This window comes from Arachis duranensis, chromosome 4 (assembly GCF_000817695.3).
Source record: "Arachis duranensis cultivar V14167 chromosome 4, aradu.V14167.gnm2.J7QH, whole genome shotgun sequence".
NCBI classification, from domain to species: Eukaryota; Viridiplantae; Streptophyta; class Magnoliopsida; order Fabales; family Fabaceae; genus Arachis; species Arachis duranensis.
Genome location: NC_029775.3, coordinates 6,390,129 through 6,409,196, shown reverse-complemented (window position 1 = coordinate 6,409,196; position 19,068 = coordinate 6,390,129). Strand labels below are relative to the sequence as shown.

General features: G+C 29.1%; 3 protein-coding genes across 5 annotated transcripts; 1 reads left to right on the top strand and 2 right to left on the bottom strand.

The window, feature by feature from the left end:
• Window positions 1-4,514: 4,514 nt before the first annotated feature.
• On the bottom strand, window positions 4,515-5,054 carry LOC107482897 (putative lipid-binding protein AIR1B). Its single transcript, XM_016103479.3, has one exon. The coding sequence runs from the start codon at window positions 4,989-4,991 to the stop codon at window positions 4,602-4,604; it is 390 nt and encodes a 129-aa protein (XP_015958965.1). The 5' UTR covers window positions 4,992-5,054; the 3' UTR covers window positions 4,515-4,601.
• Window positions 5,055-6,028: 974 nt separating this feature from the next.
• On the bottom strand, window positions 6,029-7,932 carry LOC107482818 (trihelix transcription factor GTL1). Its single transcript, XM_016103413.3, has 2 exons — window positions 7,802-7,932; window positions 6,029-7,119 (listed from the first exon to the last, which is right to left on the bottom strand). The coding sequence occupies exons 1-2, from the start codon at window positions 7,930-7,932 to the stop codon at window positions 6,318-6,320; spliced, it is 933 nt and encodes a 310-aa protein (XP_015958899.1). The 3' UTR covers window positions 6,029-6,317.
• A 1,167-nt stretch (window positions 7,933-9,099) lies between these two features.
• LOC107482898 (nudix hydrolase 2) lies at window positions 9,100-12,571 on the top strand. Of its 3 annotated transcripts, XM_016103481.3 has the most exons (9): window positions 9,107-9,424; window positions 10,195-10,406; window positions 10,492-10,557; window positions 10,672-10,809; window positions 11,140-11,217; window positions 11,300-11,350; window positions 11,480-11,514; window positions 11,733-11,841; window positions 12,250-12,571. In XM_016103481.3, the coding sequence occupies exons 1-9, from the start codon at window positions 9,292-9,294 to the stop codon at window positions 12,442-12,444; spliced, it is 1,017 nt and encodes a 338-aa protein (XP_015958967.1). In that variant the 5' UTR covers window positions 9,107-9,291; the 3' UTR covers window positions 12,445-12,571. The 3 variants fall into 3 exon arrangements, with proteins under 3 accessions (XP_052115964.1, XP_052115963.1, XP_015958967.1); XM_052260004.1 differs by lacking the exon at window positions 10,672-10,809 and having other exon boundaries at window positions 9,100-9,424; XM_052260003.1 differs by lacking the exon at window positions 11,480-11,514 and having other exon boundaries at window positions 9,106-9,424; window positions 11,812-11,841.
• Window positions 12,572-19,068: the final 6,497 nt, after the last annotated feature.

Genomic DNA, 19,068 nt, shown 5'->3' with positions numbered 1-19,068 from the left:
CTCACGTCCTTTTCGATAAAATTTAACTCGCGGTGACCCCCGGTAGCCGCAACAAATGATTGGTAGGTTTTGCTTGGTCTGATACCGGCCTCCTCGTTATTCTCTATTGTACGACGAATGGACATGCTTACTTCCCTGTGCTGTTTGAGCATCTCTGCTTTACTTGGACAGCAGGGGTGTGAATGATCCAGCACAACCTTTGAAATGATCCAAGCACCGACATCCTTCCATGTGTGTATATAAATTCTTGCAGGACAGTTTAAACCGCTGTCGGATTGGTCTTCTCAGTCGGAGATATTTTAGATTTCCATTTTTTCTCTCTGCTACATGTAATCAGTTGATTCTTAATCTCGTTTCCCTTCCTATTTGTGCTCCGAACTCTTGTAGAGAAACCTGTAGCCTTGGCGTAGTTCCTGTAAAATTTTCCAGCATCTTCAAGGGTGGTAAAGGTCATTCCGACCTTCGGAACAAGCTGGTCATCAACAACCGAGAAAGGCTGCAGAATACACCATGTCAAAAACTGTAAATACACCCATAGATATAATTCAAATACACCCATAAATATGATTCAAATACACCCAATCATGTCTGATATGATACACCAGAACCGCAACAATTCAACTAAAATGACAATAAAAGCCATAAACTGTAAATACACAGGCTGCAGAATACACCATGTCAAAAACTAAAAACACGCCCAATCATGTCTGATATAATACACCTGAACAACAACAACTCAATTAAAATAACAAAAAAGCAGTAAAGTGTAAATACACCCACACTTCTAGCAAAAATACACCCAAAAAAGGTCTGATCTACACCCGAGCGTCTGCTATAAATTCCTAATAATTAATCAAAACTAATACATTACATTCAAACCTCAGGAACTTCGTTAGATTCAAATTCATCGTCCACTTCGCCTGGATTCAGCTGACAATCTGAGGTTGAATCATCCATTATCTTCAAAAACGAATTCAAACTTTGATTTCAGAAATCGAATAGAAAACAAAGATGGAGTTGCAGAGAGAGAAACTAACGTAAATGACAAAGAACATACCAGTGAGAAAGGAGGAGAAAAGAACGATCGAGAAGAAGGAGGAAGAGGCGCGAGAAGAAGAACGAGCAAATCTGAAAATAAGGAGAACGAAAAAGGAAACAGATCTTTTAAATTTGGTAGTTATATATATGCATGATATTTATAGAGCGCGTGTATTCGACGTATGTGTAGCAGCGCATTTTTTGAGTTTATTACTTAATGAACTTGTAAAGCATACAATCCCTAATGGCTTGTATGCAGAGCTTTTCTGTATTATTATTACCCCTTTTTGTGGATTGGTAGTAGTGTATGAAGTTGTACATGATTGCGAGTGAATTTATAGGCTAAATATTGAGATGTGTGTTCTTTTATCTGCAGAAGATAATTCAAATAAGGTAAAAATTTATATGGAGTGAATTTTACATAATTTTAATAGTTAAAAATTATTAAATAATTTAATTAAATTTTTATCTAATAATTTTTAATTATTTATTAATTTTATGTATAATACCTGAGTTTTCATCTTTAAATTAGGGATAATAATGTATGTTTTATTTAGAAATCTTGTAAGACTTCTCGTTGATAGACTTCAATTCCAAATGACACATCTTAAATTGGAAAAACAAAATATCAAACTCAACTCAACTTAATTCAATTATGTACTACAAAAAATTATGAATATTTTGATATGTTAAATTGGATTAGATTAGTCAAATTCCTCATAATACGACTCGTATGTTGGTGGTTAGTTCAATTGGTACCAAAAACACCAATAAATATATAATATTGCTTTTTTTTTTTCATCAATAGAAATAAATAATCAATATGAGAAAATATAGAGAATTAATTTTAGTTAGTCTATATTAATCAATTCTAGAATTTAGAATTATATATAATTTAAAATTTAGAATTAATAGTTTATAGTTTAAGATTTAAGTTTAACAATGGAAGATTGCGTCTTAGTATGTAATAATTAGTGCGATCTGTGTTAAATTTCATTTTATTTACAATTATGTACGGGTTTTTAGAAAATTGTTGTACTGCTAATTAATAAGTTACTCTTATTATAGTAGTAATTAATAAATTATAATCTTATACATAAAGTAATGTTATTCATAATTTATTCATAACTCATTTTTGTTAATGTAAGTTAGACTAACTTAATTAAACTTAATTAACAAAAATATTTAAATGTGTAGTATTATTCTATAAATTAATGTCGATAACAATAATTAGACAATTTTATGAAACAAAATATCTTTTGAAAACAACGATTTTCATATTATTATTTTTTAGATGCATGCTAGATTGTTAAGGAGCTAATTACAGTTATTTACTCAACTAGAGATATATTTAGAAGTACAATATCATAAATTTGGAACTAGTGAGTGCTACGTACGTAATTAATTTGAGTTCTTAGTTAATTATCAAAAGATCTTAACTACTGCAAGCAAATTTATTTTCTGGTTGCGTTAATAATTAAAGAAAGATACTAATAAGTATAAAATAGTATTGAGATTGGTAATAATTTAAAATTATCTTAATTTATATTTTTTTAATTTTATAACTTAAAATAAAGCTAAGAGGCAGGACATATATACTTTCTTCTCATCCTTTTCAATAAAATAATTTATAATCCAATAATTTGGATTTTAAGGTCAGCCACAGAAGGTATCTGTTAACGTTTATCCCACGTCATCATTAAATAGCCTTATTCCCCTTTTAATTAAAAATTGCATTAGCGGTTATAAAACATAAAAGATAAAACTAATCGAAATAAAGTAAGTGTTATGCTAAATAAAAGACAAACATGAAAAGGAGAAGAAATGGTGACATGCATGCACTCACTTTCCCGAGTAAGAACCTGCAATTTTAGGTAAAACTTTTAAATTTATCTCTCGATCTTTATATTTATCTTAGATCAAATATGATACTAAAATATAACTCAATTAAATATATTTTACAACAAATACAATATAAAAACTTAATTTAATCTATATCTTCTAATTTCAGTCTCAATTTCTGTCTCTCAATAATATAACATGTGTGGTGAAAATTACAATGCAGTAAATTTCACGTGAAGTTGATAGTTGAGAGCTGTTAGATGAAAATTTAGTCAAATCAGTTAAATCATTTAACGATTCTCATCTATCAACTTCACGTGAAGTCGACTGCACCTGAATTTTCACCTTAACAAAATTCTTTTCTAAATGCAAATACGAGTCTGAGTTTTAACTTTCATTTACTAAAAACAACAAATTGTAACTTTTTGTATTTAGTATTTAAGTTTAATTGTTAGATTAAAACAATAATTAATTTTTTTTTTCTGTCAATTTTACTATTTAATCTCATTTGTAATAAGAGATACTAGAAATAATTATTAGAGTTTTTGAATTTTTTTATGATTATATTTAATAAATAAATAATTTTTTAAGATCATTGTTAGTATTTTTTGTTAAATTTTGATTTTTTTTATCATTTTTAATTTAATTTTCTTGTTCATAGTATGAATATTTTTATTTAGAGTTTTTTGTATATTTACTGATGTATATTATTATATTTTTTAATAAAATTTTTAGTATTTATTATTTATATCAAATTTTTTAATCATTTTTATTGATACATATTTTTTTATAGAACTTTATTATTTTTTTATTTAACTTTGTATAATTTTTACTAATTATATTAAAATAATATAGTTTTAAATAATATAAAAATCATGTCTTTTTTTAGTAATTTTCATCCAAAACGTAATTTTGAATAAAATATTTCAAACAACATTTATTTTACTATAATTCACTTTAATACAAAATTAATAAACATAAATTACATTAACACTAACTCACTTCTTATCAAAATCAAATTTATAAAATTAATTTGATACAAATTTCTTTTTACAAACTTTAATCTAAACACGCGCTAAATCCTCTAAATTCATTTGGACATTTGGTATACTTTTTTTATTCCTTTTTTGAACTGTTAGATGTAAATTATATGAGAAATATTTGCATGCAGGTTAATTCAATGAGAAAAAATATATGCAAATGCTTAACAAGAATAATTAAAAGTAGTACATTTTTTATTTTACTCAATATATACATTATTAAACCATGCATTACTTAAATAGACAATGGAAGAAACTGATGAAGAGCAAGGAGGATGAGTAATCTTCCATATACACTTGCAAAATACCAAAACATGCATGGTAAGCACTCAAGAAGAAAAACTACATTAGCACACAACTAAAAAAAACACACACACAAAAAATTACCAACAAACATGCACATTCATAAGCCGTATTTGACAAATGAGATATGATATAAATACAAAGATAAAGAGACACGAAAATGTATTTAGAGTTAAAAATATGTAAATAAAATAGCCTATTTCTTAATAAATATTTTTTTAAATACTAGAAAAGTAATTGAAATACATACATTTTCAATATCTCTGTCTTTGTATTTGTGTCATGTCTCAATGACCAAACAAATACCAGATATACTAGATATATATAAGAACATTATATAACAAATTAATTAAACAACAATGATGAGTTTAATACTTATTAATTACACTTGAAAGCACTGTTGTTAATTCCACAATTGTTGAGAATAAGGCTCAAGGAAAGAGGAACATCAAGGTTGAGTCCAAGGACATTGGCTTTGAGGGCAGTGCAAAGGCAAGCAGCAGCTTCAAGATCAGCCAAACCCTTAATGAGATTGCAACATGGTAGGGTTGGTGGTGACCCTAATTTGACCTTAGCCAAGTTCAACACATTGGCACACACCCCTAACTTAAGGGCATCTATAGGGCATGTACCCTTTTCAATAGGTATTGGAATTGTAGGAATGACATAGTTGGAACTCACCTTAGTCAATGACAGTAGATTGAAGCATAACATTGAGGCTACTACATATGATGCAACATTGATGCCCTTATAATAAGAAGAAGCCATTGATGATATATATCACACAATTTTGTTAATTGGTTTTTGTGTTTGTTAATTTGATATGAGTGTGATGAATGACTAGAGGTTTGAAAGGGGGATTATATATAGAAATAAATGTGATGAATGATTAGTTTTATTATATTATTTGTTAGGAAGCCCGTGAACACAATTGGGATTATAATTATAAATTATTGACATTCACAAAGCTAAGGTTCATATGATAAACAGTATGTACTAAATTAAAGTTGCTTTAATCTCCATAGCACTAATATTATTAGATTATTGTTATCTCAATTAGTGCCCATTGTTTCCTTTCAACTGTCTTAATTTTGGCATTTCATCCCATGCATCTTTCTGTCAAACAAATTTGATACATCAACATCAAATTCCACAATGATATAACTTTAATTTTCCTGTATTTTTTAAGAGCTAAATCAGTATATCAATAAGCATTGGGTTCAAAACTTCAAATGTAACTCTGAAAAAAGAAACTAAAATAAAGAATCCTTTAATAGTGACAGTACTAATGAATAAAAATACTTGGAACCGAAAAAAGAATTTGAGAGAGAGGAAGGAGTAGCTTTTGCAAACTCATGTTCAACTCTGTTTCCCTGTGTCTAAGTTCTAACATGATTAAATAAACAATTTTCTAAGATCACCTAAAACTAAAAGCGTTAAGCTTAGAACTTCTGCTACTACCACACCAGCCCCTTAAAGCGGCGCTAGTAACGCGTCAAGGAGGCCACCTTGGAGTGCAGGCGTCGCCGGTTAGAACTCTGCTGGTAACTCTCCATTTTCCTTTATCAAAAGATGTCAGATGAGAGATGACACAATCTAATGAAAGGAGTAATGGATCTGTCACCATTTTTGAGCTGCCATTTGAAATTGCCTTTCTATATGGATAATCATTCCCTTGCATTAATTTGAACTTAGTCATTCTGCTAATTCTACGGGTCTTCAAGCAAATAATTGGTTTAATTGTCAGAAAAGCAAAGGAAAATGAAGAACTTGGTCTCTATATGCTTCTTATCCTACTACAACAGTCATGACAATTAGACAGTTGCAAGTAACTGCTTTCTTTAAATAATATTTAATAATTTTATTTCTATCAAATAAAATTTCAAGTATCATAGGATCCTTTGTCACTATGACTTTAAATATACAAGAATCATGTTTGCTCCTACAAAGTACAATCAAACAAAGTTCCCATTTTAACTAGATGGATTATAAAATGTTTCTAAACAAAGTTTCATATAGATGAGATGACATAATAGAAAAAATCACTAGCACATTCAAGTGAAAGAAATTTCACATCATCCATCTTTGTGATAATCAAGTTTCACTTTCCTCCTTTTCAATCTTGGACACATCATTGGTACTACTGCTCAAGGGATTTCCAAGATTGAGGAGACCATTGCTATATAGAACATCCAACTCATTAAAGTAAGGGCAGGATTTACTATTTTGACGCCGCTTCTTGCCGCTCCCTATCGTCCTTTTATAGTACTTGTTGATGTTCTCCCATTTTTCCTTGCACTTCTTTGCAGAACGGTGGTATCCCATTTTATTCATTGCTTCAGATATCTCCTCCCATATTGATACCTTGGATCCCATAAGATGAAATTTCTGCTCCATTGAAGTTCTCAAGGTTATCAGCGCTTGAACCTCAACATCAGGCCACCTGTTGTTACTTCCCTCACCGCTGATGCCGAGACTCTTTTGAGCATTCGCTTCCTCGCCTTCGTGTCTGGGTTCGTCCTCTTCTCCTTTGCTGCTTACCTCTGCCTGTTGCGGGATTTGAATCTCATGGCCAAGCAGATTTTGGATGACAGATATGAGGGCCAAGTTTCGTGACCTCTCTTGGGTTCTGGCCTCTTCGTCCTTCCTTATTCTCTCAATCTCTTGCTGCTTCCAAGCTTCTTCTCTCATCACTCTCTCCTTCTCCTTCTTTTCAATCATGTCCACTAACTGTTTATGCATCTGCTCTTGCTTTTCCATCACCTTCTTTACCATATTCTCCACGAAATCTTCGAGTCTTCTCTCCATCTTCCTCTTTCGCTTTGGCATGCCTGAATGTTTGCCACTCCCAGATGAATTTTCAATGTCATTACCATCATCATCATCCAAAGATGAGCTGAAACAAAGAAGAACAAATCAAAATAACAGCTCAAAACTTACATGATTATTAAGAACATTGGTTAAAGGTGAATAGTTCTGCTCATTATGTCATCTCCCCATGCTGCAACAACATGAATTGTGCAAACAAAACAAACACGTTGATCAACATTATATTGTTTTCTCTAAACTAACACAACTTTTACACATAAATAAAAGTTCCAATCAAGAAAAGTATTAAACAACTTGGTGCCCAATTACAGCCCCATATGTTCTCTCTATCATAATAATGAAGCATCCATCAAAAGGACAAGAATTCTCCTCCAATAAAATCTTCATGGTACAATTCCCTGTTCCCCTCTGTGCAGCAGGGTTTAACTTAAAAGAACCACACACTTTGTCATCACCACAGAACACAAGTTTCACACAATATCCAAAGGCTAAAAAAGTTCAATCATTTTTCTATTGGAAGTTTTAAAAAAAAAAAATTAAATGAAAAAAAATAGATCATTTTTATTTATTAGTTGCCCTGCCACCATATGGCAAAGATGATATTAATATAATTAAAAAAAAAGACATTTAAAATAAAATAAAGAAAGGAAGTGGAGCTGGAACTGAAAGAGCACATTTTTTTAATATGATAATAAAATTCAAAGTTATTAACCTTGTGCTATGATTCGATTAGGAGAAGTGAAACTCACCCGGATTCCTGAGTGCGCCCGTCATCGTGACCCGACCCGGCACCAAGCCGATCTTCTTCAACCGAAGGGGAACCACCGGTATCGGGAGGTTCTGGAAGCTGGCCGTTACGGTGCCGGGAAGGTGTCGACATCGGCGGCGGCGGCGGTGGCGGCGGCTAAGAGGTCCATGGTGTGATTGGGTGGTAAAAAATTGAAATTTGCGGCGCGAGGGTTTCGGAGAAGGGTGAAAAAAAATGAAAATGGGTTGGTAGGGTGGTTACTGGGAAGTGACTAGTGAGTAAACTTGGTAAAGTAAAAGTACTATTTAACCCACGGCAACATGGCATATGTTAGGAATTTAATTACCTGGACTAGTATGTTTTCAACTTTTGTTTATTAATTATAAAAGATGTCACTCTAACTATATAAAATATGTATTTAGCATCATCCATAATTTCATATAAAATTATTATTTAAATTTTAAAGAATCAAATTAAGTTGGTCTAATAGTTAGACTATTAATATGCTTAAATAAATTTCAAAAATTTAAATTTTATTTTATATATGTAGCATCTTATTAGCTACCAATAAACCAAAAAACATATAAAATTATTAATTAATATTTACAAGAGAAGCAAATACACGTTAATTATTTTTTATATTATGGATGAAATGGTATAATACGTTAATATGAGTTAAAATGGATGTATTTTACAAGTGTGATGTATAATATAAATCGTTACTTACGATTTGCATAACAAAAAAAATCCTTATTCACGATTTCATAAATCACATTTTTTAATTAAAAAATTAAAATTGTGACTCACTTTTTTTTTGTCTTATCTAAAATCGTAACTCACGATTTCTGTTAACTTTTTTTAATTTTTTTTGTCTTATTTAAAATCGTTACTCACAATTTCTTTTTATCTCATATCACTGCATTACACCAAAACATCATAATATTAATGAAAAACACCAATAACAACACAATATAAAAAAAATTAGCCGCAAAATACAAATCATAAATATTTTTTGAATAATTCTTTCTATTCTCTCACATGATTAATATATAATATTAATTTATGTAAAAATAAAATTTAAATTATAACGTTCAATTTAATACTCCAAGAAAAATACTTTTTAATAAAAAATAAAAATATCATATACAATGTATACTTTTAAAAAAAATTAATTACAATCTTGATTCTTTATCCATTTATTTTTCACCAAAAAATTTCAGAAAAAAAATGTAAGGAGGTTTATGTAATATAAAATTCTGGAGGGGCAAAACCGTAATATTGAAAACGAAGTGGAAAGTCCCTCTAATTTGATCATTTTGTGTGGCATTGCTTTGTGCGTTGTGGCTTCGTTTATCGAGTAACGCCAATCTCGTTGGGTTCTTCAACTTCTTCAACCTCCAACTTTCAACGTCAAAATCTGATTCACTGAGAAGAAAGCCACAATAAAGTTGTTGTTTTTCTTGTTGGATTATATTCACACGAAGACCAAACATGCTGAGATCGCTGCCAAAGCTCTCACCATTGTTATGCTCAGCCAGAACCACCAACATTCCTTGTTTCCTTGCGAATTCTCTCCGTTTCGTCTCTTCAGCCAAGACAATTACAAGAACAAAAACTTCAACAGGTATTGTAAGCTATGCTTTCTAATTTCATTGCTGAACCTTTTATTGATTTGAACCAGCTTCAAATTCTGTATCCTTTTCATTTTGGGTGTCGCAAAGTTTGGCCTTTTTTGTCTATTGGCTCCAATTTAACTTGTTCTATGGTTTTTGATTCTGTATTCATAAAGTGTTATCCATTCCCTGTTAGAAAGTGCTTGTTTCTTTCACATGTTGGTAGTGGTAGACTGGTAGGTAGAGTAGAGGTAACCGAAAATTTTGAGGAAAATGAAGGGAAGTTTAGCTAATTTTACCCCTGTATAACCTTCCTTTTTCTTAAGCTTCATAGCTGTCTTCATGTTTTTGTTAAATTAAATTTGAAGTTTGTGATTCATGCATCCAATGGGGTAGCTTCAAATTCTATAGTTTTCGTAATCAATCGGTAAAGTGTTAACAAGGAATTGAGATAAGAACTGCTAGCTCCTAACTTTTTGTTTCCACTGGATGCTGGTAGGTACTGTTTCCATTTTTTATAGAGATTGCTTGGTATTCTGTTCAGGTTTTGTTTTGAAAACTATAAGATAATTGATAGCTGGTCTTTGTATGAGGTCTATAATTGAGTTTGATTTCGATGCACGAAGTCTAATTCCTTTTCTGGACGACCATTTAGATAGTGAGTGTCAAAGGTAGTTTATTTTGTTGACGTAGCTTTATATGATTGGATGCTTGCATGAAAAGCTTTTACACGGATAATGTATGCGAATTAAATCCTAATTGTTTTCTACTTTCTTAATAGGTAGGATTGCAATGACGATCCGTTCTCCAATTCGACTTATGTCTTCATCTACAGTTTCATCAATAACTGCCGAAGATCATGTTCAACAGCCTAAGTTACTTAAATCAACTGATGATGATCATGATGGTGTTATCGTGGAAATGGATCAACCTATGGATGCTGCAACATTTGTACTAATTCTCAGATCCTCAATCTCTCACTGGAAGCAATTGGTAATATTTACTCTTTAATACATACTGAGAATCCGGAATCTATCATTATGGTTATTTGAGTTAATAAATCAGCATTGTCTTGCAGGGCAAGAAGGGTGTATGGATAAAATTGCCAATTCATTTAGCCAGTCTTGTTGAACCTCTAGTTAAGGTGACTACCTTGATAAGTAAAAATTAATGAAAATTGGAGTTTCCTTAATTGCCATGTACGATTTTCATTGTATAATTTGTATTATCCAATATTTCTTTGGAACTTCTGGTGTAGGAAGGTTTCTGGTACCACCATGCAGAGCCAAAATATTTAATGCTTGTATATTGGATTCCTGAAACTGCAAATACCATTCCTGTCAATGCCACACATAGGGTGGGCATTGGTGCATTTGTCATGAATGAAAAACGAGAGGTATTTCCCCACAATTAGATGCAATCCCTTAGGTAGCATTTGGTTACTGTCCTAAGATAGAGATGTTGGGAATAGAAATATGTTTGGAGGCAAGCACTTAAAATTTTCTGCCTCAAGACAATCTTTAAGATATTTTCTGTACTTTCAAAATAAAGGGATGCAAGAGAAAATGCTATCATAGGCCCTTAATACCTAGTTTCTGTCTTCTTCATTATCATTGTTTTTACTATAAAAAGAGTAGTAGCCTCATACTATGTAAAGTTTTTCAGAATTTAGTCCCGTTTGCATTTGGTGTTCACATCCAATTTTCTAATTATTTGATGATCTTAGGTCCTAGTTGTTCAAGAAAACAGTGGACATTTTCGTGGAACTGGAGTCTGGAAATTCCCTACTGGAGTTGTTGATCAGGTAAAATGTCTTGAATTTCTTTCTTGTTATGGTATAAGATGGTATGCTGTCTTTGTTTAGTGTACTCACTCAACCTATACAGGGAGAAGATATTTGTGTAGCAGCAGTAAGAGAGGTGAAAGAAGAAACAGGAGTAAGTAACCTTGTTGCCCTACCAATTAAATGTAGGTTAGCCCTGAATTTGGCTATTTGATTAAGTCTCATTGAAGTTTAATGCTGTTCTAAGCTTAATAATTCTGTGTTCTCAAATATCAATTTTTAGGTTGACTCCGAATTCGTTGAAGTATTAGCATTCAGGTAGAATGTCTATCAATATATATTGATATTAGATGTAGGGAATAGTTGTGAAGCAAATGTGTTGAGACCTGAAACTTGTATATTTTCCTATTTAATTTTTAACTGCTGATGAGTTTTGAAACTTTTTTCCTCTATTTAAAGTTTCTTGAATTCTCATTAGTTTACAATTTACTTGACTTAGCATTCCTTTATTTTCCATCTGAATATCTGATCAACAGACAAAGTCATAAATCATTCTTTGACAAGTCAGATCTATTCTTTGTGTGCATGATGCGGCCCCTTTCTTCCGACATCCAGAAGCAGAGATTAGAGATAGAGGCATCACGGGTATGTATATATTAGTTGAAGCTATGCAGCAATGATGATTTGATTTCCAGGTCTTAGAAAATTTTCAATGCTCATGGATCACAATACTATCACCATTTCTTCTAAACCTTCCATCACCGAGTAAATTTTCAATGCTCACGGATCATAATTTCTGTATCCAAAATAGTTGGACATAAGACACATGTGTCACGGACTCTAGGATAGGAACAAAACACCATCTAACCCATCATATAATCATTTGCCTTGATATTCCAAGCTTCTAACTCTGAATCACTTTGCCCTCGTTTAGGTTTGAAAATGATTTATACTTTCGGAAAACATACTAATTCCTGGGGAAAGGGAAAATCATTGAAGCTTAAGACTGAAGACTGATAGCTATCTGTGCTTTATGTTTTCTCTCTGCTGCAGTGGATGCCATTTGAGGAGTACTCAGCTCAGCCATTTGTCCAGAAGCACGATCTTTTGAAGTACATAAGCGATGTATGCTCGGCAAAGATTGACGGGCGATATGCTGGATATAGTGCTGTATCTACTTCATCAAGCTTCTCTGATCAGAAATATTATTTGTATTTGAATGCTGGGGCCTTAAAGAGTTCTTTGTAAGCATAGTTAAAAGACTACACAGTATACGCAACTAGGAAGGAGATTGAAGCTTAGTTACTTGAATTTGTACCATTTGATTCATTATGGGAACAAATAATACAGATCCTCATCAGGCCAATTACAATTACTGAGTGATAATCTTCATTAGAGATAGTTATTTTGTGGTAAATCATTATGATTATTCAATAAGAAAGCAAGAAATATTTAAGTACCTTTGCCCCAACATGCTCTACTAACTAACAAAACTCATTATTGGTAGTATGTTTGGTTGAACTTTCTCTCTCTCTGGGCCACAATCATAGTTTTGGTGTTTCGGTTGGAAATAGAAACAGTACACAAACAACCAAGTTTGATTGATTTAGTATTTAGTTTACTAGTCCGTTTAAAAAAGTGTTGGAGTTTTGAATTTCGTCTTGTAAATGCAGTAATTTATTGGTTAGTGATAAATTTTTAAATAGAGTTCTGATCTATGATGGATTAATCCTAAGCCTATCGGACTGAAAAATACCGTAGAAAACTGAAAAAAAAAAAAAAGGAAACAGTACCCAAACATGTAGCATTATTATGTGGTATGATGATCAATGCATGAAAGCTAAGCAAGGTGGGGGTTGTGTGTACTTAGAGTCATCATAAAAGAAGCTGCATGAAAAGTTGACATCATCAATAACTTGAGTGTCTAGATAATGCGGATTATAATGCGCACATTGCAGTGCACAACATTATACTATGTCATTAATCATTAATTGATTATATGATTAGTTTCATAATGTTGAACAAGAAGCAATTGCCATTTGGCACTGGACTGGACCACACCGTTCACACACCTCTCCTCCCAAGTTATACATATAAAATTTTGATGTCGGATCATTATATATATATATTAAATAAAAAATAACTGTTTTTTATATTAATTATATAAATAATTATCTAAAAAAATATATGATTTGACAACTAATAAAATATTTATATTATTAGCGTATTAAAATTAAATTATATATTATGTTGTGTTGTTTTTATGCTGCTCCTATTTAAATGCTAAAATTGTCATGTTTAGATATTTAACAAATAATGTAAATCCAGGTACAGTCAATTTCACGTGAAGTTAATAATTAAGAATGTTAGACAAAAATTTAGTCAAATTATTCAACTTATTTAATAGTTTTTAACTATCAATTTTACATAAAATTAACTACACATGAGTATTTACCTTGTCAAAGTAAAAGGTTTTGTTTATATATGTTAGGAATTTTGCTAACCAATATTTTAAGGGCACTTATTAAAAAGTTAAAAACAAATGTTTTTATTGAACACATGAGCTTTTAGAGTCTCATATATTGAATACGTTGAAACTTTTTTCTAAAAAGAAATTGTCTTTAGGTTGACCTTTGTATAAGGAGAAATGATATGTATTCCAAAATTAAGATATTTCTAAGATTTTTTAATTTTTAAATTTTTTTAATTATGACTGAACAATTAGTTGAAACTAAAACAGAAAAAATATTTAAGAGAATATATACAAATACTTTTAATTTTTCGTTTCACATGCCAACCTAAGGTTTAAGGTCAAATGTAATTTTCTGCTAAACAATTCTTTAAGTGGGACAAAAGAAAAAAAAAAGGTCTTATGTATCGCACTTGACAATTATATTGATATTGAGAGAACCTATCCTTTATTATCATTTTATAATATTCATAATTTCACACATTATTTTGGTTGGTTATTATTGTCTCCTATTTTCCTTACACTTTTAATTAATGCAACTACTAATAATGTGCTAAGGGAACATGTACATATGTACTCCATCAAAATTATCTAAAAATAAATATCGCTTTGTCATTATTTAGGGCCATGAGTTTCACAGAAGTCATTTTCATATAAATTTTAAAATTATTTTGGCCATTTATTCAAGCACGCACTTGATGCGTATGCAACTGCCAACTCATAATTTTTGGTGTAATTCAATATAAAAAAATTAATTTAAATATACTGATAATTGTTAATTATGAAAATTTTTTAATGTATTTGTCTTATCAGTTGCTAACTTGCTATCATCAATTTAATTTTCTAACTCACTATATATTTAATTTGCTAACCCAATATAAAATAATTTTACACTATCATGCATACTAACTAAATTTTAAAAACTGTATACTACGTCAAGTCATTTATATGTGAGAGATTAAACATTATGTGAATCCTGGTTTTATTAGAATTTTGATTAGTTTGTTGATTTGGAACCCAAGTTTTTATTTTCTTTAATGTAAGAGAATATAAATATTATTTTGGCCAATCTATAATGCCTTTCACTTAGTGTTTTATTTTTGCTTAATTTATTTTTTTACAATAAATTTTAAATATTTTTTTATACTTTTAAAGTTAAATTTAGAATTAAGTACTTTTTTTTTCTTAATATCTTAGATCAAAATTAAAATTATTTTAAAATTATTCTTTTCACGTAAAATAGTAATTACATCACGATTTTGTTTATAATAAAACACCCTCTTTCACTCACTAACCTCTTCGTCATCATCATCATCTCTTCATCACCATTACTTCTTCCTCTCTTCCTCCTTTTCTTTCTCTCTCTCTCTAATTCAGGCCAAGCTTATATATGTAGTTGTTGGATTAGGGACAAAATTATCATATAATAATTAATATTTTATATAAAAAGGATAATTTTAAAATAATTTTTAACGTCGAAAATGGTATTAATAAAAAAGAATTGGAAACGATTTTAATTTTAACCAAAATAAATGTTAGGGATGAAAAAATACTTCATCTCTTAAAATTAATTATTCAACTTTTATTTGATAATTAGACAATAATTTTTAAACACTATAATAAATATCTATTATTTTACACAATCATCAATAATGTTTGAAAATTTACTCTAAAATGTAAATCCAATCTTCTGTGAAGCTTCCCTAATCTTAAATTCAAAGAAGGTGGAAGTTTTTCCTCTATAAACTAATTTGTCATGATATATTTTCACCTAATTAATTCCACTTTTCCTTTTCATAGACTTAGAATTGAGAAGAAAGTTATTTTGTTTTCTTCGGTAGCACTAACCAATTTCATAGTCATTTCTCCTTATTTTCTTCCATCTATAGGAAAACAACATCCATTGACAATTATCATCACTTCAAAGGTTCAATAGAATAGAAAGGAAATTAAAAAAAAAACTTTAATCATCCTTATATATGCTTTTACATATATTAAACTAAATCAAGTCCCACTTATAAGACGTACCCTTTTTGCCATATATCATGGCACCCATTACCGAATTCCATATGTTAAAAGTTATGTTATTCAACAACCTTGTTCCTCAATTGCCCTCCATTCATCAACTAACAACTAATAAGTCTTTTAAATTTTAAATATGATAGTGATACAAGATTTTGATGTTCCACCAAATCATGTGTCCATAATCTAATCACCATGGTAAAAGACTAGCTCCAATATTTAATATAAAATATTATGAAATTATTTGTTTCAAAAATTAAATTAACAAAAAAATATATATAAATGATTATATTTTTAACATATTTTTTAAGTAAGAACTTCTTCTTCTTTGGATTTGTATAAAATTAGCTTAGAGATAGAAAATATAGAAATCAACTTTTACTTACTCAATATTAGTCAATTTTTTTGCCATTCTAAATATTTTTATTTTTTAAAAATTTAAGATTTAAAATTTATAATTTAAGAATTAGAGTTAAAAATTATGATTTAAAATAAATAAAATAATTTTTTAAAAATTGATTGATATTAATTGAAATTTTAAAAAATGGCTCTTTAGCATTATTCTTTTGCATAAGTATTTTTACTTTTATATTTGTCTAAAATTCTTTCTTTTAGGATTAACAAAGATTCAACTCAAACTTTTTTTAGTGATAAAAAATTTAATATAATATTATAAGATCACTTATTTTAAATTAATAAGAAAAATATATAAATAGTTATATTGTTAATATAAACAACATATTAAAAAACAGTTTATGATTTTTATAGATCCACATATACACATATGAAAAATTTTAATAGGGATTGAAGAAATATTCTTCACCCATTTACCTATATTCTAATCTAATAATTTCAAATCAACCATTTCCATCATTTTGAATAAATAACAAACAATCAATCATCAAATTGAGATAGATGTGCTCCACTATTTTTAAGCTAACTTGGACTTTAATGAGTGTGGTCCTGCCTTCACACTGAGTTGAAGCGTCAAAAGATAAAGTTTAATCTTCTTCAAAAACAAGAAAACTAATCCACAAACCTCTTCGGACCCTTCTAAAGTTTTTGTTTTCCGATTTTCACATATATATGTACTATTAATTTACCCAAGATTATAATTAATTAATTAATTAATTTAGCCTAAGGGAGTGGCTAATGGCCAAAACCTCTTGTCAACATATTATGGTCATGTGTAGTGTTATTTAAATATATTTATTTGGTGAAAACTCAGGTGAAGTCGACTTTACGTGAAATTGATATTTGAAAGTCGTTAGATGAAAATTTAGTCAAATTAATCAAATCATCTAATGGACTCTCAGATATCAATTTCACGTGAAGTCAACTGTACCTGAGTTTCCACCTATTTATTTTCATACTTTTTTGTTGTTGACATTAATTTGATGACGCCTTCTTAATTTTCCATGCGAAATCGTCGAATGTTTATGGATCATTATAATTAAATTATGCTTATCGTTATATTATATCATTTATTGATAAATTGGCATTTCAACTAATTAACATATAAGATAATACAAATTAAAAGTTATTTTTTATATTTATTGATATAAACTTGATTCATCGTTGAACAATTAACAAATATTGAGTGCGATGAGAACGTCTTTGTCTATTTCTATTTCCTTTGATTTGTAAACTTTACATCTGGATGCATATATATGGACATGGAGATTATTATTGAAGAACATGCAAATATACGTGGAGGATAGAAAACATTGTTGAAAGCAAAAAGCCAATATATCTTCGGATAACGCCAATATCTTTATATAAAAACAATTTTTAAAATTATTAGATAAAAATTACTTAACAAGTTAATATATAATATATAAGTATTAATTTTTAGTTATATCTTTATATGAAAATATTTCATGTAAATAATTATTTATTTTCCTACACAATTATATTGCCTTTAGATTTATGGTAAATTTTATAATCTCTAATTTTATATGACTCTTTCAATGAGGATATTGTAGTTAATTGTTTATTCAATTTAATATATTTCTTTATTACAAATAGTTATTCTACATGATACCTAGCTTTTCCTTTTTCGCAGATGGAAGAAACAAAAAGGCATAGTTTCACATCCACGTATACACTATATTAATTTATATCTACCATATATATTTTGCCACTTTTCACATATATTTGTTTGTTTATTGTGATAAAAAGAAAATGAAGGCTAATAATCACATTAATATAGACGGTTGATTTGAACCAGATGAGAACAAATTAAACAAGTATAAATTATATAAGAAAAGAGGAAAAAAAAAAAGGGATGAGCGAGTACCTGATTGCTATTTTTATATAATTTTAGGGACTTATACATATAACTATATACATAACATTATTAAAAGAAGTTTGAATGTTTTTATAATTATTTCCATAATTATAAAAACTATATCAAACTTATCCAGTTAACAGTTAACACCTTCTATCTTAGCTTCTATGAATTATGATATTTTGATACTTCAAAGTAAAATATTTATGCACATCCTATCAAATCTAATAAATGAATAAAACACAAAAACTTAAAAATAAAAGTTAAACCAATTTGAATTAGTCGAATGACAAATTAATCTTTAACATATCGAGTTAGAAGATACTAGCGGCTCAACAGGCACTAACGTGCCTGTTCAGCCGCTTTTCTATTGTTTTAAAGAAATTAATTTTATTTTTAAAATATATAATTCGTTCTTCAAACTTATTAAATTATCCTTTTTTAATTTTAATATTGACCTATTTATATCATATTTTAGTGTTGGTATTAATATATTATTTAACCTTTAAATTTGTTAAATAAATATTTTTCATCATTTTAAAATTAACGTAGTCTTATTTATATGATATTCTGTTAAGAGTAAAATTACTATAAAAAATCTTTAAAATACTAAATTATGAAAGCACACGATAAAAAAGATATAATGAAAATCACAAAAAAAATGTTAAAATATTTAATTTGTTAAGAATACAAAAATAATGGAGACTTTATATAAAATATTTTGGGTCATATAAGTTTTTAATTCCTACATTTTTTTTTTTTTTGCTTTAGTCTCTATCCTTTTTTCGTTGTTTGGTCAAGTAAAATTTAAAAATTGTATATTTTAATTTTTGCCATTATTTTCCTTCGTCAAGTGCTAAATTCTGTATCATTAATTAATTTAATGTATCATGTCAGTATTTAACAAAATAAATTAACAGTAAAAACTAAAATGAATAATTTTTAATTTAAATTTTATTCAAAAAAAAAATAGAATCCAAAACTAAAAAAAGACAAGTATTCTATAGAAAACAAATTCAAAATTATTTAAGCCAAAAAATTTAAGATTATTTTGGTAATTCTTCAAGAAAATATAATAACGGATTACAAT

Bases quoted from the DNA above. Each gene is read 5' to 3' on its own strand.
- LOC107482897 (XM_016103479.3), bottom strand. From the start codon at position 4,991: ATGGCTTCTTCTTATTATAAGGGCATCAATGTTGCATCATATGTAGTA.
- LOC107482818 (XM_016103413.3), bottom strand. From the start codon at position 7,932: ATGTCGACACCTTCCCGGCACCGTAACGGCCAGCTTCCAGAACCTCCC. The intron at 7,120-7,801 runs GTGAGTTTCACT...TCTTTGTTTCAG, and splicing joins GGGCGCACTCAGGAATCCGG to CTCATCTTTGGATGATGATG.
- LOC107482898 (XM_016103481.3), top strand. From the start codon at position 9,292: ATGCTGAGATCGCTGCCAAAGCTCTCACCATTGTTATGCTCAGCCAGA. The intron at 10,407-10,491 runs GTAATATTTACT...ATTGTCTTGCAG, and splicing joins TCTCTCACTGGAAGCAATTG to GGCAAGAAGGGTGTATGGAT. The intron at 10,810-11,139 runs GTATTTCCCCAC...TGATGATCTTAG, and splicing joins TCATGAATGAAAAACGAGAG to GTCCTAGTTGTTCAAGAAAA.